Below are 20,289 nucleotides of genomic sequence, written 5' to 3' on the forward strand. Positions count from 1 at the left end.
GTGTTAGTTCTACATAGTAACTGTGCTAGTTTAGAACTAACACTATACCTAGAACTAGAATCATTTGGGTTTAGCCGTACGTCTCTAAAGACGGCTAAACCCAATTGATTCTAGTGCTAGGTATAGTGTTAGTTCTAGTTTTAATTGTTATTCAGCGCTAGATTGTTGTATATTTTTATTAAAGTAGTTCAAAGGTTAAAGTAGTTAAATCAAACATTAGATTACATAGTGGAACTAGAATCATTTGGGTTGGGCATTAACCATCCATACTACATCGTATTTTTGACATTTCACAATTCACCAGATACATTTTCTCCTAAAATTATTCAATTTTATAAAAATTAAGTGTAATTGAACCAGAAAATTCACCAAAGTTCGTTTTTGAACATGCAAATTATTTATTTAAAGTAAACTTTTCTCCCCAAATTTGCAAGTAAAGACAATATAACCTCACTTTTTATCCTGTCAATTTTAAATATTTTTTTTTATAATAATTTTACTATTTTTTGGTAATTTATCTCTCATATCTTAAAAATTTCTCGCCAAACCTTTCCTATTACGTTATATTATTGTAATGTTGAGGTTTTAATGTCTTTTTTTAACAATAATAAAGTATTTTTAAGCAGTTACTCACGCCATCTAGCGGTAACCATCTATACTAAATCGTATTTTTGACATTTCACAATTCACCAGATACATTTTCTCCTAAAATTGTTCAATTTCCCAAAAAAATAAGTGTAATTAAACCAGAAAATTCATCAAGGTACGTTTTTGAACACAGAAATGATTTATATAAAGTGATTTTAGATCGCATAAAGAAATTTTTCTCCCCAAATTTGCAAGTAAAGAAAATATAACCTCACTTTTCATCCTATCAATTTTAAATATTTTTTTTATTGTAATAATTTTACTATCTTTTGATAATTTATCTCACATATCGTAAATATTTCTCGCCAAACCTTTCCTATTACATTATATTTTTGTAATGTTGAGGTTTTAATGTTTTTTAATAATAAAAAAGTCTTTTTTAAACATTTACTCACCCCATCTAGCGGTAACCATCTATACTAAATCGTATTTTTGACATTTTATAAGATACATTCTCTCTTAAAATTATTCAATTTTACAAAAAATAAGTGTAATTGAACAAGAAAATTGATCAAAGTACGTTTTTGAACACGCAAATTATTTATTTAAAGTGATCTTAGGCTCCATAAAGAAATATTTCTCCCTAAATTTGCAAGTAAAAAAAATATAACCTCACTTTTATCCTATCAATTTTAAATATTTTTTTTATTGTAATAATTTTACTATCTTTTGGTAATTTATCTCTCATATCATAAATATTTCTCTCCAAACCTTTATTATTGCGTTATATTTTTATAATGTTGAGGTTTTAATGTTTCTTAATAATAATAAAAAAGTTTTTTTTAACATTTCGTCACCCCATCTAGCAGTAACAAACCATATTAAATCATATTTTTGACATTTCACAATTCACCAGATACATTTTTTGCTAAAATTCTTTAATTTTACAAAATATAAGTGTAATTCAACTAAAAAATTCAACAAGGTATGTTTCTGACCACGAAAATTATTTATATAAAGTTATTTTAGGTCCCATAAAGAAATTTTTCTCCCCAAATTTACAAGTAAATAATGTATAACCTCACTTTTCATCCTGTCAGTTTAAAATTTTTTTTTTATTATAATAATTTTGATATCTTTTGGTAATTTATCTCTCATATCATAAATAATTCTCGCCAAACGTTTCCTATTACGTTATATTATTGTAATGTTGAGGTTTTAATATTTTTTTAATAATAAACTCTAAACATTTGCTCACCCCATCTAGCGGTAATCATCCATACTAAATCGTATTTTTGACATCTGACAATTCACCAGATGCATTCTTCTTAAAGATCTTTAAGTTTACCAAAAAATAAGTGTAATTGAACCAAAAAATCCATCAAAGTACGTGTTTGAATAAGCAACCTGTTCATTCAAGGGCATTTTGGGTTCCAGGAAAGTTTTGTTCTCTTCAAATTAATCAGGAAAACTTTTATGGAAATATAACCTAACTTTTTTCTCTTCACTTTCGTGGTAAGTTATTACCTCAATAATTTAGTAAGTTGATTGACGCTGTTATGTAAATTATTATAGTTTATTGATATATATGAATACAAAAAGTTGTTACTACAATAAATTAATCACTTAATCGTTGAAAACAACTTCAATAATCCTTCTAAATCGTTTTTATGAGAAATATACAATAATAAAAGAACTTTTTAAATAATTCTTTTTTAATTATAAAAGAGTTATTTAACGTGTAAGCGCCATCTCTTATTAACAAATCGTATTATAAAACGAAACGTCAAATTTGACACATTAATGACATATTGCGTTGTGTTAAAATTTGTAGTGTTTAAAAAAATTAAATTCTCTCCCCCGTCTGAAGGACATTAGATTATATAGTAGAACTAGAATCATTTGGATTGGGTTGGTTTTTTTTTTTTGGGTTTAAGTTTAAACTGAGACATCGCTCGTTGTCTTCTCGTTACAAATAACCACTAAAATTGCCAAGATTTTATTAAAATTTCTTTCATATTTCATAAAACACACCACGTGCATCATAAATTAATCTAGAGATTAACGAATCTTAAACCACAATATATTAAAGACATTTATACAATGTTTCTATTTCAATTTCGCATTGCTTTATTATATAAATATATAATTTTTGTACTAGTACGTTTTAAATAAGAGCGATAAAGAAGTGTTTATGCTACGCCAAGAAATAATAACAAAAAGCAAAAAAAGAGAAAAAAAAACTTGTTGCTTAATTCAATTAGAAATTCAAAATGGTTGTCGTTCTCTATATGAGATAATTCCTATATAAAAGTAGCGGTTGTTTTCGAGACGAGTCTCTTTCTAAATTTACAATAACTAAACTGGTCGTTATCGCCCCGTTTTTCTCGCGTAATCTTATCTCGGCTGCGAAATGCGAGCTGAGGAGAGTGTGTAAACACGAAGAAATCGTTTAAACGTAAAAATGCAAAAAATTCTCCGAAAATTTTACAAATAATGTAATATCAAGGTCAACGGATCCAACGGATTCTGTTATTTTTAGATTGTTATTTCCTGGCGCCACATAAATAAAAATCATCGGGAAATTAACAACAAATTAATGTTAATTAGAATAAATTTGGTTTTTATTAAGAAATATGATCTAAAAAATCGTTATCTTTTTAGAATTTATTTCGCGTTATTATAAACCTTTTTTAATCATTAATAATAATAATTAAAGCCAGTTAATTTGTAATTTAAAAAAAGATTTCTTCTTTTTAAATAGTTAGTCACCCCATCTAGCGGTAACCACCCATATTAAATCATATTTTTGACATTTCACCAGATAGTATTTATGTTTCAAGTTCAAGATTTACTTTCATTATTTTAGTATTGTGATCACTAAGCTCGTATAAATAGATTTATTACGTTATATTTTTGTAATGTTGAAGATTTAATGTTTTTTAATAATTATTAAAAAGTTTTTTTTAACAGTTACTCACCCCATCTAGCGGTAACCATCATATTTTTGATATTTGACCAGATACATTTTTTCCTAACATTGTTCAATATTACAAAAAATAAGTGTAATTGAACCAGAAAATGCATCAAGGTACGTTTTTGAACACGCAAATTATTTATTTAAAGTGATCTTAGGCCCCATAAAGACATTTTTCTCTCCAAATTGGCAAGTAAAGAAATTGCAACCTCACTTTTTATCCTGTCAATTTTCAATATTTTTTTATTGTAATAATTTTACTATCTTTTAATAATTTATCTCTCATATCATAAATATTTCTTGCCAAACCTTTCCTATTACATTATATTTTTGTAATGTTGAGGTTTTAATGTTTTTTAATAATAATAAAGTCTTTTTAAACATTTACTCACCCCATCTAGCGGTAACGATCCATACTAAATCGTATTTTTGACAGTTCACAATTCACAAGATACATTTTCTCCTAAAATTGTTCAATTTTACTAAAAATAAGTGTAATTGCACCAGAAATCCCATCAAGGTACGTTTTTGAACACGCAAATTATTTATTTAAGGTGATTTTAGGCCCCATAAAGAACTTTTTCTCCCCAAATTTGCAAGTAAAGAAAATGCAACCTCACTTTTTATCCTGTCAATTTTAAATATTTTTTTATTGTAATAATTTTACTATCTTTTAATAATTTATCTCTCATGTATAAATATTTCTCGCTAAACCTTTTCTATTACATTATATTTTGGTAATGTTGAGGTTTTAATGTTTTTTTTAATAATAATAAAGTCTTTTTAAACATTTACTCACCCCATCTAGCGGTAATCATCAATACTAAATCGTATTTTTGACATCTGACAATTCACCAGATGCATTCTTCGTAAAAATCTCTAAGTTTACCAAAAAATAAGTTTAATTGAACCAAAAAATCCATCAAAATACGTGTTTGAATACGCAACCTATTCATTTAAGGGCATTTTAGCTTCCAGGAAAGTTTATTTCTCTCCAAATTAATCAGGAAAAGTTTTATTAAAACATAACCAAACTTTTTTCTCTTCATTTTCGTGGTAAGTTATTACTCCAACCATTTATAACCTCGATTGTCTCTGTTATATAATTATTGTAGTTTATTGATATATATATAAATACAAACAGTTCTTAAATATATAATAATTAAGAAGACATTCTTTAACGCGCCATCTCTTATTAACAAATCGTATTAGTTGAAACGTCAAATTTGACATTTCAATGACATATCGCTTTGTGTTAAACTTGTGTTTAAAAAAATTAAATTCTCTCATTTCAAATCATTAAACGATACGCTCTTTGTTTCAGATCGGGCCCAAATCGATTCAAGATTAGTTTTCAGGGACAGTTACGCCGAATCGTTGACTACGAACGGTGAAAGTAAGTAGTTTTTTCGATTAATTAAAACATAGTTTTAACGATGTAATAAAAAAAAAGTTACAACATGTTTATAGGCGCCACGATGCTCGTTATTTTTATTTTTTAATGAATTAAATTGTAATTGCTCGGCGGAGACTTGGTTTGTTACCGCCGTCGCCTAAGATCAGCGTCCGTCTGGCGGTTTACGTCATGTAAAATCGTTCGGAATTGACGAATTAAGCTAAAATAACCCATTATTTATTCTTTTTTAGTGACTTGGTAATACGGAGAATAGTCGTTGTTATGCGAGTTATGCGTCACGATGCGGGTTTAAATTTTTTTTGGAGTTTGGGTCGGTGGCGCCTCACCGACGATTATTGTCCGCAGGTAAAAAAAAGTCGTCATTGTGTTTTGCAACAGAGAAATAGTCTAATAGATAAACGAGGCGCCAGGGCTATTAAGTGTGCATCATGATAACGAAACGCGATAATGAGAAATAACTATTATGAAAAGTTTGAGAAATTTCTTGGAGAAGAATTTGTGTAACATAATCTTTATCAACACCTAATTTCATGGAATTTTGATTTTGAATCCGATTTGATTGAATCTGAGTTTGTTTTTATTTTTTAGATATAAAACGTTGGTGTGGCGTTGTTTGTCTTCGTCCTCTTTCACGATAAAGACCTACTTTTTCACCTGTGTACCTGTTCGAGTTGTTGGTTCATTGTTTCCGTCGTCGTCGGTGGCGCCGTTGATCGATACGCGCGAGCGCTCCGCCTGCCTGGCGAAAATCGGCGGGCCACCGCACCTCCACACCGCGTACTCCTCAGCTTGCTATTTAACGTTTTATATACCAACTACGACGACGAAACGAGACGCAGACGTCTGGGCCGGTGGCGCCAAGACCGTAGACAAGGACGCCGACTGTCGTCGCACCTAGTTGTAGTAAAAAATTAAAGGCACACGCACAATAACACAACAACAAAATACCAAAAAAAAAAACAATTATATTCTTTCGCAAATACTTTGAGATATTTTAAGAATAAAGTTATGTGGGTCACGTGGGTTTGAATTTTAATTGAATTCTTTTAACGTGTGTGTTTGTTTTTGTTGGTATTTTCAAGATTTCTCTTGTCTTTTATCGAGGCGAGGTAAATAGTGTTAAAGAAAACGAGACATAGGCGAGGCGTTTGTTCCTTTACCGTATATCTATATATACAAGTGGAGTTTGTTACTTTATATAGGTGTGTCCCGCGATACCGGTACAAGCCAAGCGGTGAGGCAACGTTGTCACATGTCCTTCTTACGGCCTTCCACGGCCTTTAACCGCTTTTGCTAAATTCTCTCCATCTCCACTTTATCACAACCTAATAATTTGTCTTCTTACTCTCTTTATTCATTATTCATCGTTAATTTATATCAATCAACCTATTTATTTGATGAATTTTTCTTTATGATTATCTTAATAAAATTTGAGTTTGATTTAATTAGGGGAAAATGAGTTGGAAATGAAAAGAGAAAATGAATGGAAAAGAAAAATGGTGAGGAATTGTTATACGGGCGCATTGAAAAGAGACGGAGAGTCGACCGGCTTGTTTAAAAATAGCCATTACAAGTTCACCGCTGGCGCCAGGATTATGGTATCGGCGATGTTACGTCACTCGCACGACGACCGCCCGTTACCCGCAGCACACGCCGCTACCGCCGTCGCCGCCTGCGAAGCTGAATTTTCGCGAGAACGTTGCCGGCGCCTATTTAGAAAACGGCACCGAATAATATTAATTTATGAAAAATTATACCCTTCATTGGAACCAACGAATGAGACAAAAATATCCTAAATTCAAAGTCAACATAGATACATATACAATGTTAGACGCAATGAAACATCTAAAATTATCACTTTCGTAATTATTAAATAAGCTTATTGTTTAAAGTTCAAATTTTAAACTCTATCGGTTTCAGGATATCAATCAAGTCATCTTCAGGACTCGAATTTTTTGTATATCTGGTAGTTAACAAGCGAATTTAGAAGAATATTAAAGAAATCATAGCATAAACAAAGGAATGATAATAATTGAAGCTATAAAAAAGTTTTATTCCTAAATTTTGATTGGTCAAAATTGCTCTCAGAGTATCTCTAACTCCAATTATGAAGATGATGATATTTGGAGATGATGTGGTGTTTGAATTGACACTTTACTTCACCTTAACTGCTATAACAGAGGAAAGATAAAATGAGTTGATGAGTATCTTGGATAACAGACATCTTGTTTGAGCAAACTCTTTGAAATGCATATTTATGAAGAGATATTTCAACTTATATATGTTAACTTGGCATATTAGTGGTGTTAATGCTTAAGGAAGTCAGATGATGTGATTCTTTTTCTTTCACATACACAATGTCCATTAATACCCCATTGAAAAATAACAAAGATAATTTCTGATATATTGAGAGTTATTAATGCAACTATATGTGTTGATGATAAGGTTCATAGAATAAAATGGAAGCACCACAACAAGCTTCATTCAATCAAGAAATGACTCTGGTGCTTTTTAGATTCAAAATGATAATGGCGAAGTCGACAAAAATGATTGTTTACCAATTTTTGATCTGATAGTTTATTTCTTTGCAATATTCTTTGAAATAAGAATCTTTAGTACTAATATTTTTTAATAGATGTGATTTTTTTTCTGTCTCATACACTGCGTTCATTAACACCCCATTGAAAAATAACAGACATAATTTCTGATATATTGACAGTTATTAAAGATATATTAATGGGATCAACTACTTCCATATATGTTGACGATAAGGTTCATAGAAAGAAATAAGATTAAAATGGAAGCACCACAACAAGCTTCATTCAATCAAGACTCTGGTGCTTTTTAGATTCAAAATGATGATGGCGAAGTCGGCAAAAATGATTGTTTGCCAATTTTAGATTTTTTTATTTTTCTTTATATTTTATATCTCTACTCTTGCAACACACTTTTATCCTATCAATTTCTATCCCATCTTTGGCTATGTATGCTAAAACTAGATGAAACTTTCATCTATTGTCTCTTAAAGTCCAAACATGTTCATTTTGGGTAGTCATAAATCATAGCACATAACCTGAGTATGCTTGAAAGTTTTAAAAGTGTTCCCCATAATTCTTCTTGTACATCACAATTACACCAAAAAGCTCATTCATTGTTCATCATCATTCATCATATATAAAACTCTTCTCTCACCCTAAAACCTAACTCGCATTTATGTTGGCTTACAAAACAATTAACTACAAAGACTTGCATATCCTAAGTTAAGCTTAGATTTTCGCATTATAACCGACAGTTTTGTGTTCTGGAACAACATCAACCTCGTTAAGTATCTAGACTACTTCTACATCCAGCGATTTATTGCTCAATCACGTAAAAAGACACCTCTCGGAGTCCAACAACAATCGGGTCTCAAAATTGAAATCTCGTGATTATCTCTAAACTGCAGCTAATGTTATAAATTTATGCACTTGATCACATTAATGGCGCACCGCTTCTGTATGCTAAGGAAGAAAGGAAGGGATTGGTTGCAACATATATTTATTTATTTATCGTATGGCTACATATAATAATGACAGTATGAGTACAAAGCATAAATTTTCCACAAAATAGCTTGCTGTATATGTTCAAGTCACGGCTCACTTCGAGGTTGATGTCAGTCACCAGATCCGCTCTATGTTTCTATGTGTCATTATTGCAGGTTGTCTAGATTTCTAGATTAAATCCTCATGAGTGCACCGAGCATGTTATTCAGCAGCAAACTCAGTGTCTTATCAAGTCTAAAAAGTCCATAACACGATCAATATAAATATATTGTCAATATCTGAGTATTCACAATATTATTGAACGTGTGCGTTGAACGTTGACACATTGTCAATATTAAAAATATTGATAGGATGGTTTGACGAAAACGAAAATATTTGATATATTGATAATAAATATTGACAGTCTGAGGGAGATATTGATAATCCTACGTTAGTAGGATTATATTATTGATTATATCATGTAATAATGAATTCAGACAAATATACTTTAATGGACGAAAGTGCTATTAACTCCCCTAATTGTTCATTAACACATGCAAATATGACATGGCATCTTTGACTGCCAACGTAAAACTAAGTAGATTGTCAATAAATATTAATAGTCTGAGGTAATTACAGTTTGTCAATATTTATTGGTCATATTGACAATATATGTTGATCTTTTAGATCCACAAAGACGGCAAATGTCTTCTCTCGGTTCTGAAAGCCAACCTCGATACAAGTTGTAAAGCTGAGATTCAGATACACGCAGCTGCGTCCCCACCTAAAACTTAATTGTTTAACCGAGATTCTTCTCTGTAGAGCTGCTTAGTAGAGCATTGGGTAGTTACTAGGTAGCTCCGCCGGCTTCCTCGGCTTCAGGATGAAGATAATCTTTGTTTTCTTAAATGCTTTTGGAATATTACCCAAATTTTTAGAATATCAGTGTAAAATCCAGTTAGCCAGTTCTTGGCGAACCAGCTACACTTAATCAGGAACTCGTTATGAATACCACAAAACCCGGGGCTTTGATAATTTTCATCTGTTGGAGTGCGCAGGATACTTCATTATGTGTGGAGAAGTTGGTTCTTTTCTGCATTAAACCCATATTTAGATGATGGATATGTTTCAGTGAGGATCCTTACATAATTCTAGTTCGCATGGTGTTCGTTAAAACACTCTAAGCACATTTGAGGTGATTTTGGACAGTTGGAATAATAGATATTTCTTCGCTTCTTGGCGTTCGGCAGTTTATCTCTTCTTCTGGTAACATAGAGTGCACATCCTTCTTATAGGCTTGCTGATTCTTACCAATCTGTAAATGATGGGACACGTTCCTTGTTTTATTGGCATTTTTCAAGGACAACCTATTTTTTTATTTGTGGCTCCCTGTTACACGATGTGAGTATTTACTATACTTGTAGTGCTATTTTCCGATTCCACTTGATACTTAGGGTTGGGTTGGGTTGACATTAGAGCTTGCGATACCAGGATTCCGGACAATTTTAGTCCGGTATTAAAAACCGGTATTGATGGCAAAATACCGGTATTATTTTTATTTAGTGCTCTTCGAAAACGGCCGTGCTAGTTTGAAGTTGTGCTGGAAAATGACGTAGAGAATTCTTGTTTGTTATCTATCTTCTGTCCGTTCTAAGTTTACATTTTCAAGTGCCATTTTTTGACGTTTCATTAAAAAAATGCTAGCCGGAGGCGACCAATCGAAAGCGGCCGTATTTGTTTAAAGCTGTGCTGGAAAATGATGTTGACCAAACAGAAATTTGTTATCTATCACTAACCTCATCTTTTCAAGTGACATTTTTTGATCAGTATGAATACCATCTACAAGAAATATCATTTTGCACTCTGACAGAATGTTGAAGATAACGAAGACTCAACCTTTGATGATGACAACTTAATGTTCGTGTTTAATAAATTTGTTATACCTAGCCAACAATAAAATACTCTGCATATATTGTGTTTCAGGTCAGTTTGATTCGTGTAGTGTCCCACCAAGTATAAAAGTAGTATGATATGTCTGACAAACTACCAAGAGTCATTATGTTAAAGTTTCTTTCTTGAATTTGCACCTTTCCAGAAAATTCCATAGCAGGAATTCGAAAGAATTCCACAGAGCTTCAGATGATAAAGTGTAATTTCTTTTTTGACGCGGCAGTGAAGTTGAACCTTTAGACCAAGTGAAAGACAACAAAACAATAATGGTATCCAGTCCTTTAAGTTTATTGGTACTTTGTACAGATTGCTAATATATTTCCATTTTTTGATTATCTTCTCAGATTCTGTATCTTGTGCTTTGTTGCCAATCTAAAAATATAGTAGGAATTAACCTGTTGTTAGTAGAGGTGATGTCGCAGAGGGGAAAAAGATCTTACAATTACATATATTTAGTGATTACTAATACCGAATACCGGTATTGAGATTTTGGTCCGGTTTTGCAAGCCCTAGTTGACATCATCTGATCGCTTCTGCCAATGTTGCCAGTCTTTCCATTATTTTATGCCAGTATCGACAGGTTTCACAACAATACTTTTGTCATCTTCTCGTGCTACCATTTCATCTCTCTTCAATGGTTACGACATTACAAAACGTGGCATAAATTTTTTGTTGTACCGTACATTTTAAAGATTTCTTTGCTAGGTCATAATTCGTGTAAAAGTTGTTAACAAACAAAGTTTGGCATTTATTTAGCAATTTATCTGCAAGTTCAATGCAGACGTTTTCAGGTATCTTACTTTCTTCCATATCTTGTCCAGAATATTCAAACTGCAAGTTAGCTAACCTAACAAAATTTTTTATTTTCTTCAAAAGTGGTAGGTTTTCATCTACGCAGCCGCGCATGATTAGTTATTTCATTTTGATGCAGTTTTTGCTCTGCATATCTATTAGTCCATCTTTTATGCTGAACGGAAGTGATTTTTACTAATGAGTCATCAACAGAGTTCAGTTCCTCTTTTTCGTCCATAGCAAGTTCTTCCAACATGTCGGCATGGTTGTTATTTTTTATTGTTTGGGACAATTTCTCTTCACGGGGAATATCCAGAGTGATATACCCTGATATTTTCTTCCACTCTCAATATTCCATCAATGTATATACTTCTTGGGGAAGCTTCTAAAGATGTGTTTTTTGGCAGTCGAATTGACAGCTCCAATAAATTTATTGTAAGGTACAATTCCGAGTACTGCGGTTTGTTGCACTACTGGTTGTCATGGAGATACTTGTATCATTGGTGATAATAGATGTTACTAGATGGCGGTATTAAATAAGTGTTGTGTTGAAATATAAACAATAAAAACTTAATAATTTTATACGATGGATAAAGCTGATGTGTTTCGTCTTCAATTATAAATTCTAATTTACAAGGAAACGAAAGGATAAAAAAAAATTTATAAAAAAGTGCTTTTGCGTCGCATTTAAAAACTCATAGATACCGATTTCGGTCCGATCGAGCCGGTAAAACCGCTTTTAGAACGGGTCCGACGAATTAAAATTCCCGTTTGGCCTCCGGTTGAATTGCGAATGACTCCGGTAGGTGGCTCTGGCGTTGCCCCGGAAAATGTTTTCCACGCACACTTGACGCCATCCTAAAAAGTCCCGGCGGAATCGAATTTGTGTCGAATCAATTTTCGCTTAAAATAATTATTGTTAAGAAGGACAATTTACATCTTTCACGATATTGATACGAAGAGAGGCGCTAATAAAAACATATAGTTCGCGAGATAGTGAAGTTCAAAAGTCACCCGGGAGGGGGAGGAAGACGATTTATTATTTTCGAATAAAATTAATTCCTTTATTTAATTTAATTTTAATTTAAAAAAAATCGTTTTCGAATTATTTTTTTTCTATTAAACGGTTAATTAAAAATTAGTTTCGTTTAAATCGGCTCGATTAAAAAGTGATAACAACGCGTCGCTATAACTATAACTAACTCGGAGCCAACGACCTCTCGCGGACACGTTACACACTACTTCGGCTTTACGATATAATATATCGAAGCCTGGTTTACACTGGGTAAACCGATACTTACATCTCAAATCTAAATCATTAATTATTTTTTTTTCATCATTTCAGATTCCAGTAGTCGAAATTATTGGTGTCAACTGGCTTATTGGGAGAGGCGGAAACGGGTTGGTCGTTTATTTCCTGTTGAGTTGCCCTACGTTAATATCTTTTGGGACGTTCCCTACGGTGATGGAATATCAATCAAAGAACTGTCCAGGGATAATACCGACGCTGACATGGTGAAGGCGCGGCAAAAAATTGGATTAGGTTAATATTTTTTTATTATTACTTATATTTATTACATTATATAAATTTGTACAGGGTGTTTTAAAACAACGCGTAAATCTTTATAGGGGTAGTACGACAGTGGAAAAGTGTTAATGAACAAGGCTCCGCAAATCAATCGTTTTCGTTAATATTTTCTTTTAAACTATAACTACTACAGATTTGATACATGGAAAATCGATACAGTAATAATAAACCTTTTATTGTTTATAATTTACAATATTTCTCCAGTATAATATACAGGTGTGTCAAATGTCTGGAATATAGCCAATAACTTCGCCATTTGTGGATTTAAACAAAAATTTTTCAAATAAAATATTCTTTATTAATTGTGGCGCATTTTACGGCTATATTTGCTTGTTTACATTATTTTTTGTTTCGTTGCTATGGCAACCAACATTGTTATTTTAAATGGGATGCATATGTTTTTTTTTGCATATTTTGATAGAGGATAAATCTCTCTACGCGATGAACATTTCAAATCATATGGTTGTATAAGAAAAAAATCTAGAAAAAATGCGTTCTCTAAAAATATTAAATAGCAGATTACCGTTGACAGCTTTAAATGTCAAAAAATTGGTCATGACATGTAAGCTACTTTTTGTTATAACTCTTATAGTTTCCGAGATAGCCTATTCGGACATAGAATTTGAACCACCCTGTACACTGTTCAATAATATTATATACCCGGATACACAATCCATAGTATCTAAAATATTAAAAAAATTCTTTAATACCGGAAGTGTTAAAAATCTTCCAAAAGCGAACGGCCGAAGACAGCTACCAATGATGAAACTACATTAAATGTGCGTACCCATACATTACTAGTTGTTTATAATTGTTGAAACTGTCATTTTTTTGACATTTAAAGCTGTCAACGGCGTTATTTCGATGCCTACTTTAATTGTAATTTGTGCTGATATCTTCATCGCATAGAGGGAGTTATCCTCTATCAAAGTATGCAAAAAAAACATATGCATCCCATTTAAAATAACAATGTTGGTTGCCATAGCAACGAAACATGATTAATAAAGAAACTTGTATTTGAAACATTTTTCTTTAAAACCAGAAATGGCGAAGTTGTTGGCTGTATTCCAGACATTTGACACACCCTGTATACAGTGCGAAGTGATAGTACATATTTGGACTTACTTTAGACTTATTATGAATAGTTTTTAAGATAACGCCATAAAAAGAAATTAGTCGCAGCAAGCTATAGAGAGCAAGAAGTTGTTAATTTATTTAATGCAAGATATCTCAATCGTCCGCCAATTGCCCAATCTACTGTGAGTAAGATTGAAAAGAAATTTAGAGAGTTTGGCCACCTCAGGGATTTACCAAAAGGGCGCCCAGATAACATTTGGGAAGATACTAAACATCCTCTTAGCAGCTGAAGAATTACAGCTATAGACTTTGAAGTTACATTAGGAACCGTTTCAACTACGTCGCGAGCGGCTAAGTACCAACCTTATAAACCACACTTGGTGCAGGAATTACTAGAAGACGAATTACTTCTGCGGGGAAATAATTGGAAGTCAGGACGACAATGTTAATTTTATTGATAATACAGGGCGACAGAAAATCTACGTTGGATGTTGGAAGAGCATATTCACCATTCATAATAACATGTTGATTAAAACTCGGAGAGGAGATTTTGTTCAATCCCGTTAGCAACAATAAGATAAAACTATTCCAGGATAGGATCCATGGAGCAAATTATATAGGCAATTTATATAGTTTACCAATATTTCGCTTTTATTTTAAAGCTTCTTCAGGGTAATCCTTAAAAATTGCAAGGAAATTAAACGAGAGACTGAGAATATCAAAACGCTGCATATATCACACATATATCTTATTATATTACATATATCTTGAATACAGTTAATTGCTTTTAGTAGGCAAATTGATCATACTGTTGATAACAACCGTTGGGACATTTCGGAATATCAAAAAGTATGGCTTGGCGAGCAGCAATTGTATCCATACCACTTGTTGACAGTACAAGAATTAAAAATTGACAATACAGAAAAAGTAATTAAACTGTAATAATTTTTAATTGAAATTATTATTTGTTCTTATTATTTAGACATGGCAAAAAAAATTAGATATAAATTTGTGTGATTACAGCGAAAGTTACAGCGCTGCTTCTGATGATTCTTCAGATCACGATTTTGAAAGTGAAAATAAAAATGTAGATTCTTTTGTTGACATTCCTTGGAGCGACTCTGGTCTTCCTCGACCACATTTCATTATATACATTGGTGAAAATACGTATATATCTTCTGTGTATCTGTGTAAGTTCCAAAACTATCCTGGTTTTGGAACTTACACATTCACTCCTATGAAACTACTGTTTATTTTTAGATAATTATTACTCATATATTGATCTCAGTGATAAACTAGCGAAATGTTAGACTAACTGGGTAGGAACTATCCGATCAAATACAGGAGAGGAATACCAGAAGTTAAAAACACAAAAGTAGCAAGGGATGAACATAAAATTGCACAGTTTAGAAAGAAGCAGTTGATGTTGAAATGGAAAGACAAAAAAGATATGATAATGGTAAGCTCCTTCCACGACAACGGCACTCAAGATGTAATTTTGAAAGGAGGACATACTGTAAAAAAGCCTATAGCAGTTGTAGAATACAACACAGGCATGGTGGTAGAAAACATCGGCTACATTTTTTGATGGACCTGGGTGAAATGCTTGTCGAAAAATATGCTAAAGAAAAAAATGTCAACTTTAATTTTATTATTATATTTGTCAACTTTATAAAAAACCCTTTAAAATGAGTCCAAACTCGATATATTTAACATTAATATTAATGGAAATATAATCACTTCCGGTTTGAAACGTCAACGTCAATTTTGACATATTTGTCATCTTCATTTAAAACCCTTTAAAATGAGTCCAAACAAGACGTACTTATCTCAAAAAACAAAAAAGTTAGAATAAAAAACATTAAATTCGAAGTTAGCAACAATGAAGATAGCAATTTAATTTTTAAATATTAATACCAACCTTAATTTTTATTTTTTTTTTATTACATTTTTGTTTTTGTGACAAATATTAAGACATTTTATAAAAATTAAGAATATGTCAAAATGACATTGACATTTCAAACCGGAAGTTGCTTATATCTCGAGAAATATTGGAATTAAACGTATCATGTTTGTACTCATTTTAAAGGATTTTTCACGACGATTACAAATATGTCAAAATTGACGTTGACATTTTTAACTGGAAGTTGGCCATAACTTCATTAATACTGAAGATAAATATGTCGTGTTGGTACTCATTTTAAAGGATTTTTAATGAAGATTACAAATATGTCAAAATGACATTGACATTTCAAACCGGAAATTGCTTATATCTCGAGAAATATTGGAATTAAACGTGTCATGTTTGGGCTCATTTTAAAAGATTTTTCACGACGATTACAAATATGTCAAAAATGAGGTTGACATTTTACACCTGAAGTTAGTTATGTAATAGACAAATGGACAACTTCATGGTGTTCTTTCATGATGTATTCTTTATTAAAAAACCTTTAAAATGTGTCAAAACATGATGCACTTATTTCAAAAACAAAAAAATTAGAATAAAAAACATTAAACCCGAAGTTAGCAACAATGAAGATAGCAATTTATTTTTAAATATTAATACCAACCTTAATTTTTTATTTTTTTTTTATTATATTTTTGTTTTTGTGACAAATATTAAGACATTTTATAAAAATTAAGAATATATCAAAATGACATTGACATTTCAAACCGGAAGTTGCTCATATCTCGAATAATATTGGAATTAAACGTATCATGTTTGGACTCATTTTAAAGGATTTTTCACGACCATTACAAATATGTCAAAATTGACGTTGACATTCTTAACCGGAAGTTGACCATAACTTCATTAATATTGAAGATAAATATGTCGTGTTTGTACTCATTTTAAAGGATTTTTAATACAGATTACAAATATGTCAGAATTGAGGTTGACATTTTAAACCTGAAGTTAGTTATCATATGATAGAAGTTTTATAATTGTAGCTAATTAATTTTTGACGTCGATTTTTAAGTCAAATGATGATTCTTGAATTTTTCCAAAGTTTAAACGTTGTTTTAAAACAATCTGTATATCGGCTTAACCAATTTTGTACCGCAACCTCAAAGATCTATTGTATTCCGAGCTTTTCTTTATTATTTATTTATTATTATAACTTAATTAATTTAATAATTTTTGATTTTAGGAATAACAGTTTCAAGGGAACCAACAGGAATATGGGTTTATAATCGTTCAAGTGTCCCAATTTTCGTGAATTCGATAACGTTGAGAGATGAGAAATCTTCATCGCCGATTCGAGTCCCCGACCAGCAGTGTCTGTGCGTGTTCGACGTGGACAGAGCGTCGAGAATGGTCGATTTCGCGAATAATTCCATGGACACAATGGATGGGCCTATCGATCGGAATTCGATTACGATTAGTTTCGGAAAAGGTTGGGGGTTGAATTATTCGCGGATGGAGATTTCGTCGTGTCCGTGTTGGATTGAAATACTTTTGGCGCCCTGCAGGTGACCACCAAGAAGAAAACAACCCGACTTGCGATTTTCCCCAAACGTTATGGTTTTTATAAAACTTTACGGGAACATTTTCGTCCGTCCACAAATTGCGGAGGATACAGATTTAAAGTAAAGAGAGAAGAAAAGTGTGTATAAAATGTGAGAATGAAATGAGGACTTGGTTTAACAAATTATTATTGTTTTGGTTTAAATTAGAAAAGAAAATATTTCTCTTTGTTAGAAAAGAAGTAGGAAGATTTTGTAAATTAAAATAAAATTGGAACGAAATTTGGATAAAAAAAGAATCTCAAATCCAAAAATTTTTTTTTGATTTTAATTTTTTTTGCAAGTTTCTCTTTTTTGCTGTTTTTTTTTTAATGTAAATTAACCAATTCTAGTCAATATTATTAAAATAATTAAACTGAAATGATTGCAACATACAAATTTTTGGGCGAGAACTTTTTATTATAAACAAAAAATGTAAGGAAGAAGTACTAAAATGAAAAGCTTAGATTTTTCGAGACGTTATTTAATTGTATAAAGAAAAGAGAATGAGGAAAAGTTAAAAAAAATTAATAGTTGCATAGGGACCATATTCGCGAAATCATTTTTTTTATAATATATGTACGTTAAAGAAGATTAAAATATGAGCAGTCTTGTGTATGTTGTTAGATTTTACTTAATTAATTTATTCATTTACCTCAATTTAATAAAAAATATATTTGTTTTTACATAAAATAGGGTGTACTTATAAAAAAGGAATAATTAAGAATGGAATTGCATTTTTTTTCTAAACAAAATAAAGAATTTGTCGACGAATTTTCAAGGAAAACACATTTTATTTTTTTATGTCTCAATTATGAATGATTAATAATTATCGTGACTTTGTAAATTATTCTTTTTACGTTTTTTTTTAATCGATAACCTCAAAATAAAATTATGTACAGATAATTAATTGATTATCTAACGATCTTATAATTTTACTTTATATAATTATTTTCTACTCCTAGTCATAAAAAGAAAAAATTCTCTTTCCTAAGAAATTAAAGTTAAAACCCATAAAACAGCCTTAAAACCACCATCATGTTACTTCCTAAGATAATCCACTATTTGTAAATATATTTATATTTAAAAACGAATCAAAGAAGCGGAAACAAAGCGAAATATTCAAAAATGTTAATTATTATTATTATTGTACGAACTTGTTTATCTCGAGAGACAGTTAGCAAGGGGAGAAAGAGAACAGTGCCTTTATATGAAACATGTATTTCAAAGTACGACTTAGGAAAAAATTAATTAAAAACAAGACGGCTTATAACCTATTTATTTTAATTTTTAACTGTTATATATTATTGATATAATATATATGATGTGAATCGAAAAATTGACTTTTATTACATATTAACCCTTCAAAAACCACTTTAAATCATTTAACCTATTTCAAATTTGACATTTGACATATCGGTAATATCACTCACTGTAATTAAGAACTTCAATTTAGAGGTGATTCTTCTCTAATTTGGTGCAAATAAATCCCGGGTGAGTTATTTTTAATTAATTAAATTAAAATTAAGCTTAAAACAAATCAAAATTCATTTTAAGCCTCCTCTGAAACGATGTATTAACCTTGTTTATAGATATGTATATCTATAAACAAGGGTATTAACCTCAAATTCCGAAATAAACGGAATTTCAATTTAGAGGTGATTTTGTGCTTCTTAAAGCTTCTAATTTAGTGCGAATAAATCTTGGATAAGTTATTTTTAATTAATTAGATTAAAATTAAAACGAATCCAAATTAAGCCGATAAGGTAGTTTTCGTGAAACGATGTGTTAAGCTCAAAATCCGAAATAACCGGATTAATTTAATTATAAAAAATTAATTAAAAACTTGGTACGTACTAAATTAATAATTTCGCACTGTTTAAAAGTTAAATAATGTCTTTAACCCGCTTAAACGGCAATTTATTAATAAAAGGAATCATAACCTCAAAAAAATACTTGACGTCACTCCTTGTAATTAAGAACTTCAATTTAGAGGTGATTTTGTACTTCTTAATGCTTCTAATTTAGTGCAAATAAATCTTGGATAAGTTATTTTTAATTAATTAAATTAAAATTAAAACGAATCAAAATTAAGCCGATAAAGTAGTTTTCGTGAAACGATGTGTTAACCTCAAAATCCGAAATAACCGGATTAAATTAATTATAAAAAAAATAATTAAAAACTTGGTACGTACTAAATTAATAATTTCGCACTTTTTAACAGTTAAATAATGTCTTTAACCCGCTTAAACAGCAATTTATTAATAAAAGGAATCATAACCTCAAAAAAATACTTCACGTCACTCCTTGTAATTAAGAACTTCAATTTAGAGGTGATTTTGTGCCCACTCTTGGTGCTTCTCTAATTTGGTGCAAATAAATCCTGGGTGAGTTATTTTTAATTAATTAAATTAAAATTAAGTTTAAAACAAATCAAAAGTCATTTTAAGCCTCCTCTAAAACCATATATTAACCTCAAATTCCGAAATAAACGGAATTTCAATTTAGAGGTGATTTTGTGCTTCTTAATGCTTCTAATTTAGTGCGAATAAATCTTGGATAAGTTATTTTTAATTAATTAAATTAAAATTAAAACGAATCAAAATTAAGCCGATAAAGTAGTTTTCGTGAAATGATGTGTTAACCTCAAAATCCGAAATAACCGGATTAAATTAATTATAAAAAAAATAATTAAAAACTTGGTACGTATTAAATTAATCACAAAAAAAATTAATAATTTTCTCCTTTTTAACAGTTAAATAATGTCTTTAACCCGTTTAAACGGCAATTTATTAATAAAAAAATCCTAACCTCAAAAAAATATTCGACGTCACTTCCTGTAATTAAGAACTTCAATTTAGAGGTGATTTTTGGT

General features: G+C 30.8%; 2 protein-coding genes across 4 annotated transcripts in view; both read left to right on the forward strand.

Annotated features, from left to right (window-relative positions):
• The window catches only part of LOC111429107 (Daughters against dpp), a 42,347-nt gene extending 23,594 nt beyond the window's left edge, over nt 1–18,753 (forward strand). For 2 of the 3 annotated variants that reach the window (XM_023064916.2, XM_071195399.1), the window contains exons 7-9: nt 4,890–4,961; nt 12,591–12,788; nt 17,060–18,753. In XM_023064916.2, the coding sequence (XP_022920684.1) occupies nt 4,890–4,961; nt 12,591–12,788; nt 17,060–17,385 (596 nt within the window). In that variant the 3' untranslated portion in view covers nt 17,386–18,753. Of the gene's footprint in view, nt 1–4,889; nt 4,962–6,431; nt 6,845–6,902; nt 11,569–12,590; nt 12,789–17,059 lie in introns of those variants that run through there. The other variant, XR_002708150.2, reaches the window with a different exon arrangement.
• A 974-nt stretch (nt 18,754–19,727) lies between these two features.
• Nucleotides 19,728–20,289, forward strand: part of LOC139428861 (zinc finger protein GLIS2 homolog) — a 47,044-nt gene continuing 46,482 nt past the window's right edge. The window contains exon 1 of the mRNA XM_071195397.1: nt 19,728–19,801. The gene's annotated coding sequence lies outside the window, so the exon portion shown is untranslated. The remainder of the gene's footprint in view (nt 19,802–20,289) is intronic.

Source organism: Onthophagus taurus, chromosome 3, assembly GCF_036711975.1.
Source record: "Onthophagus taurus isolate NC chromosome 3, IU_Otau_3.0, whole genome shotgun sequence".
In the NCBI taxonomy this organism is placed as follows: Eukaryota; Metazoa; Arthropoda; class Insecta; order Coleoptera; family Scarabaeidae; genus Onthophagus; species Onthophagus taurus.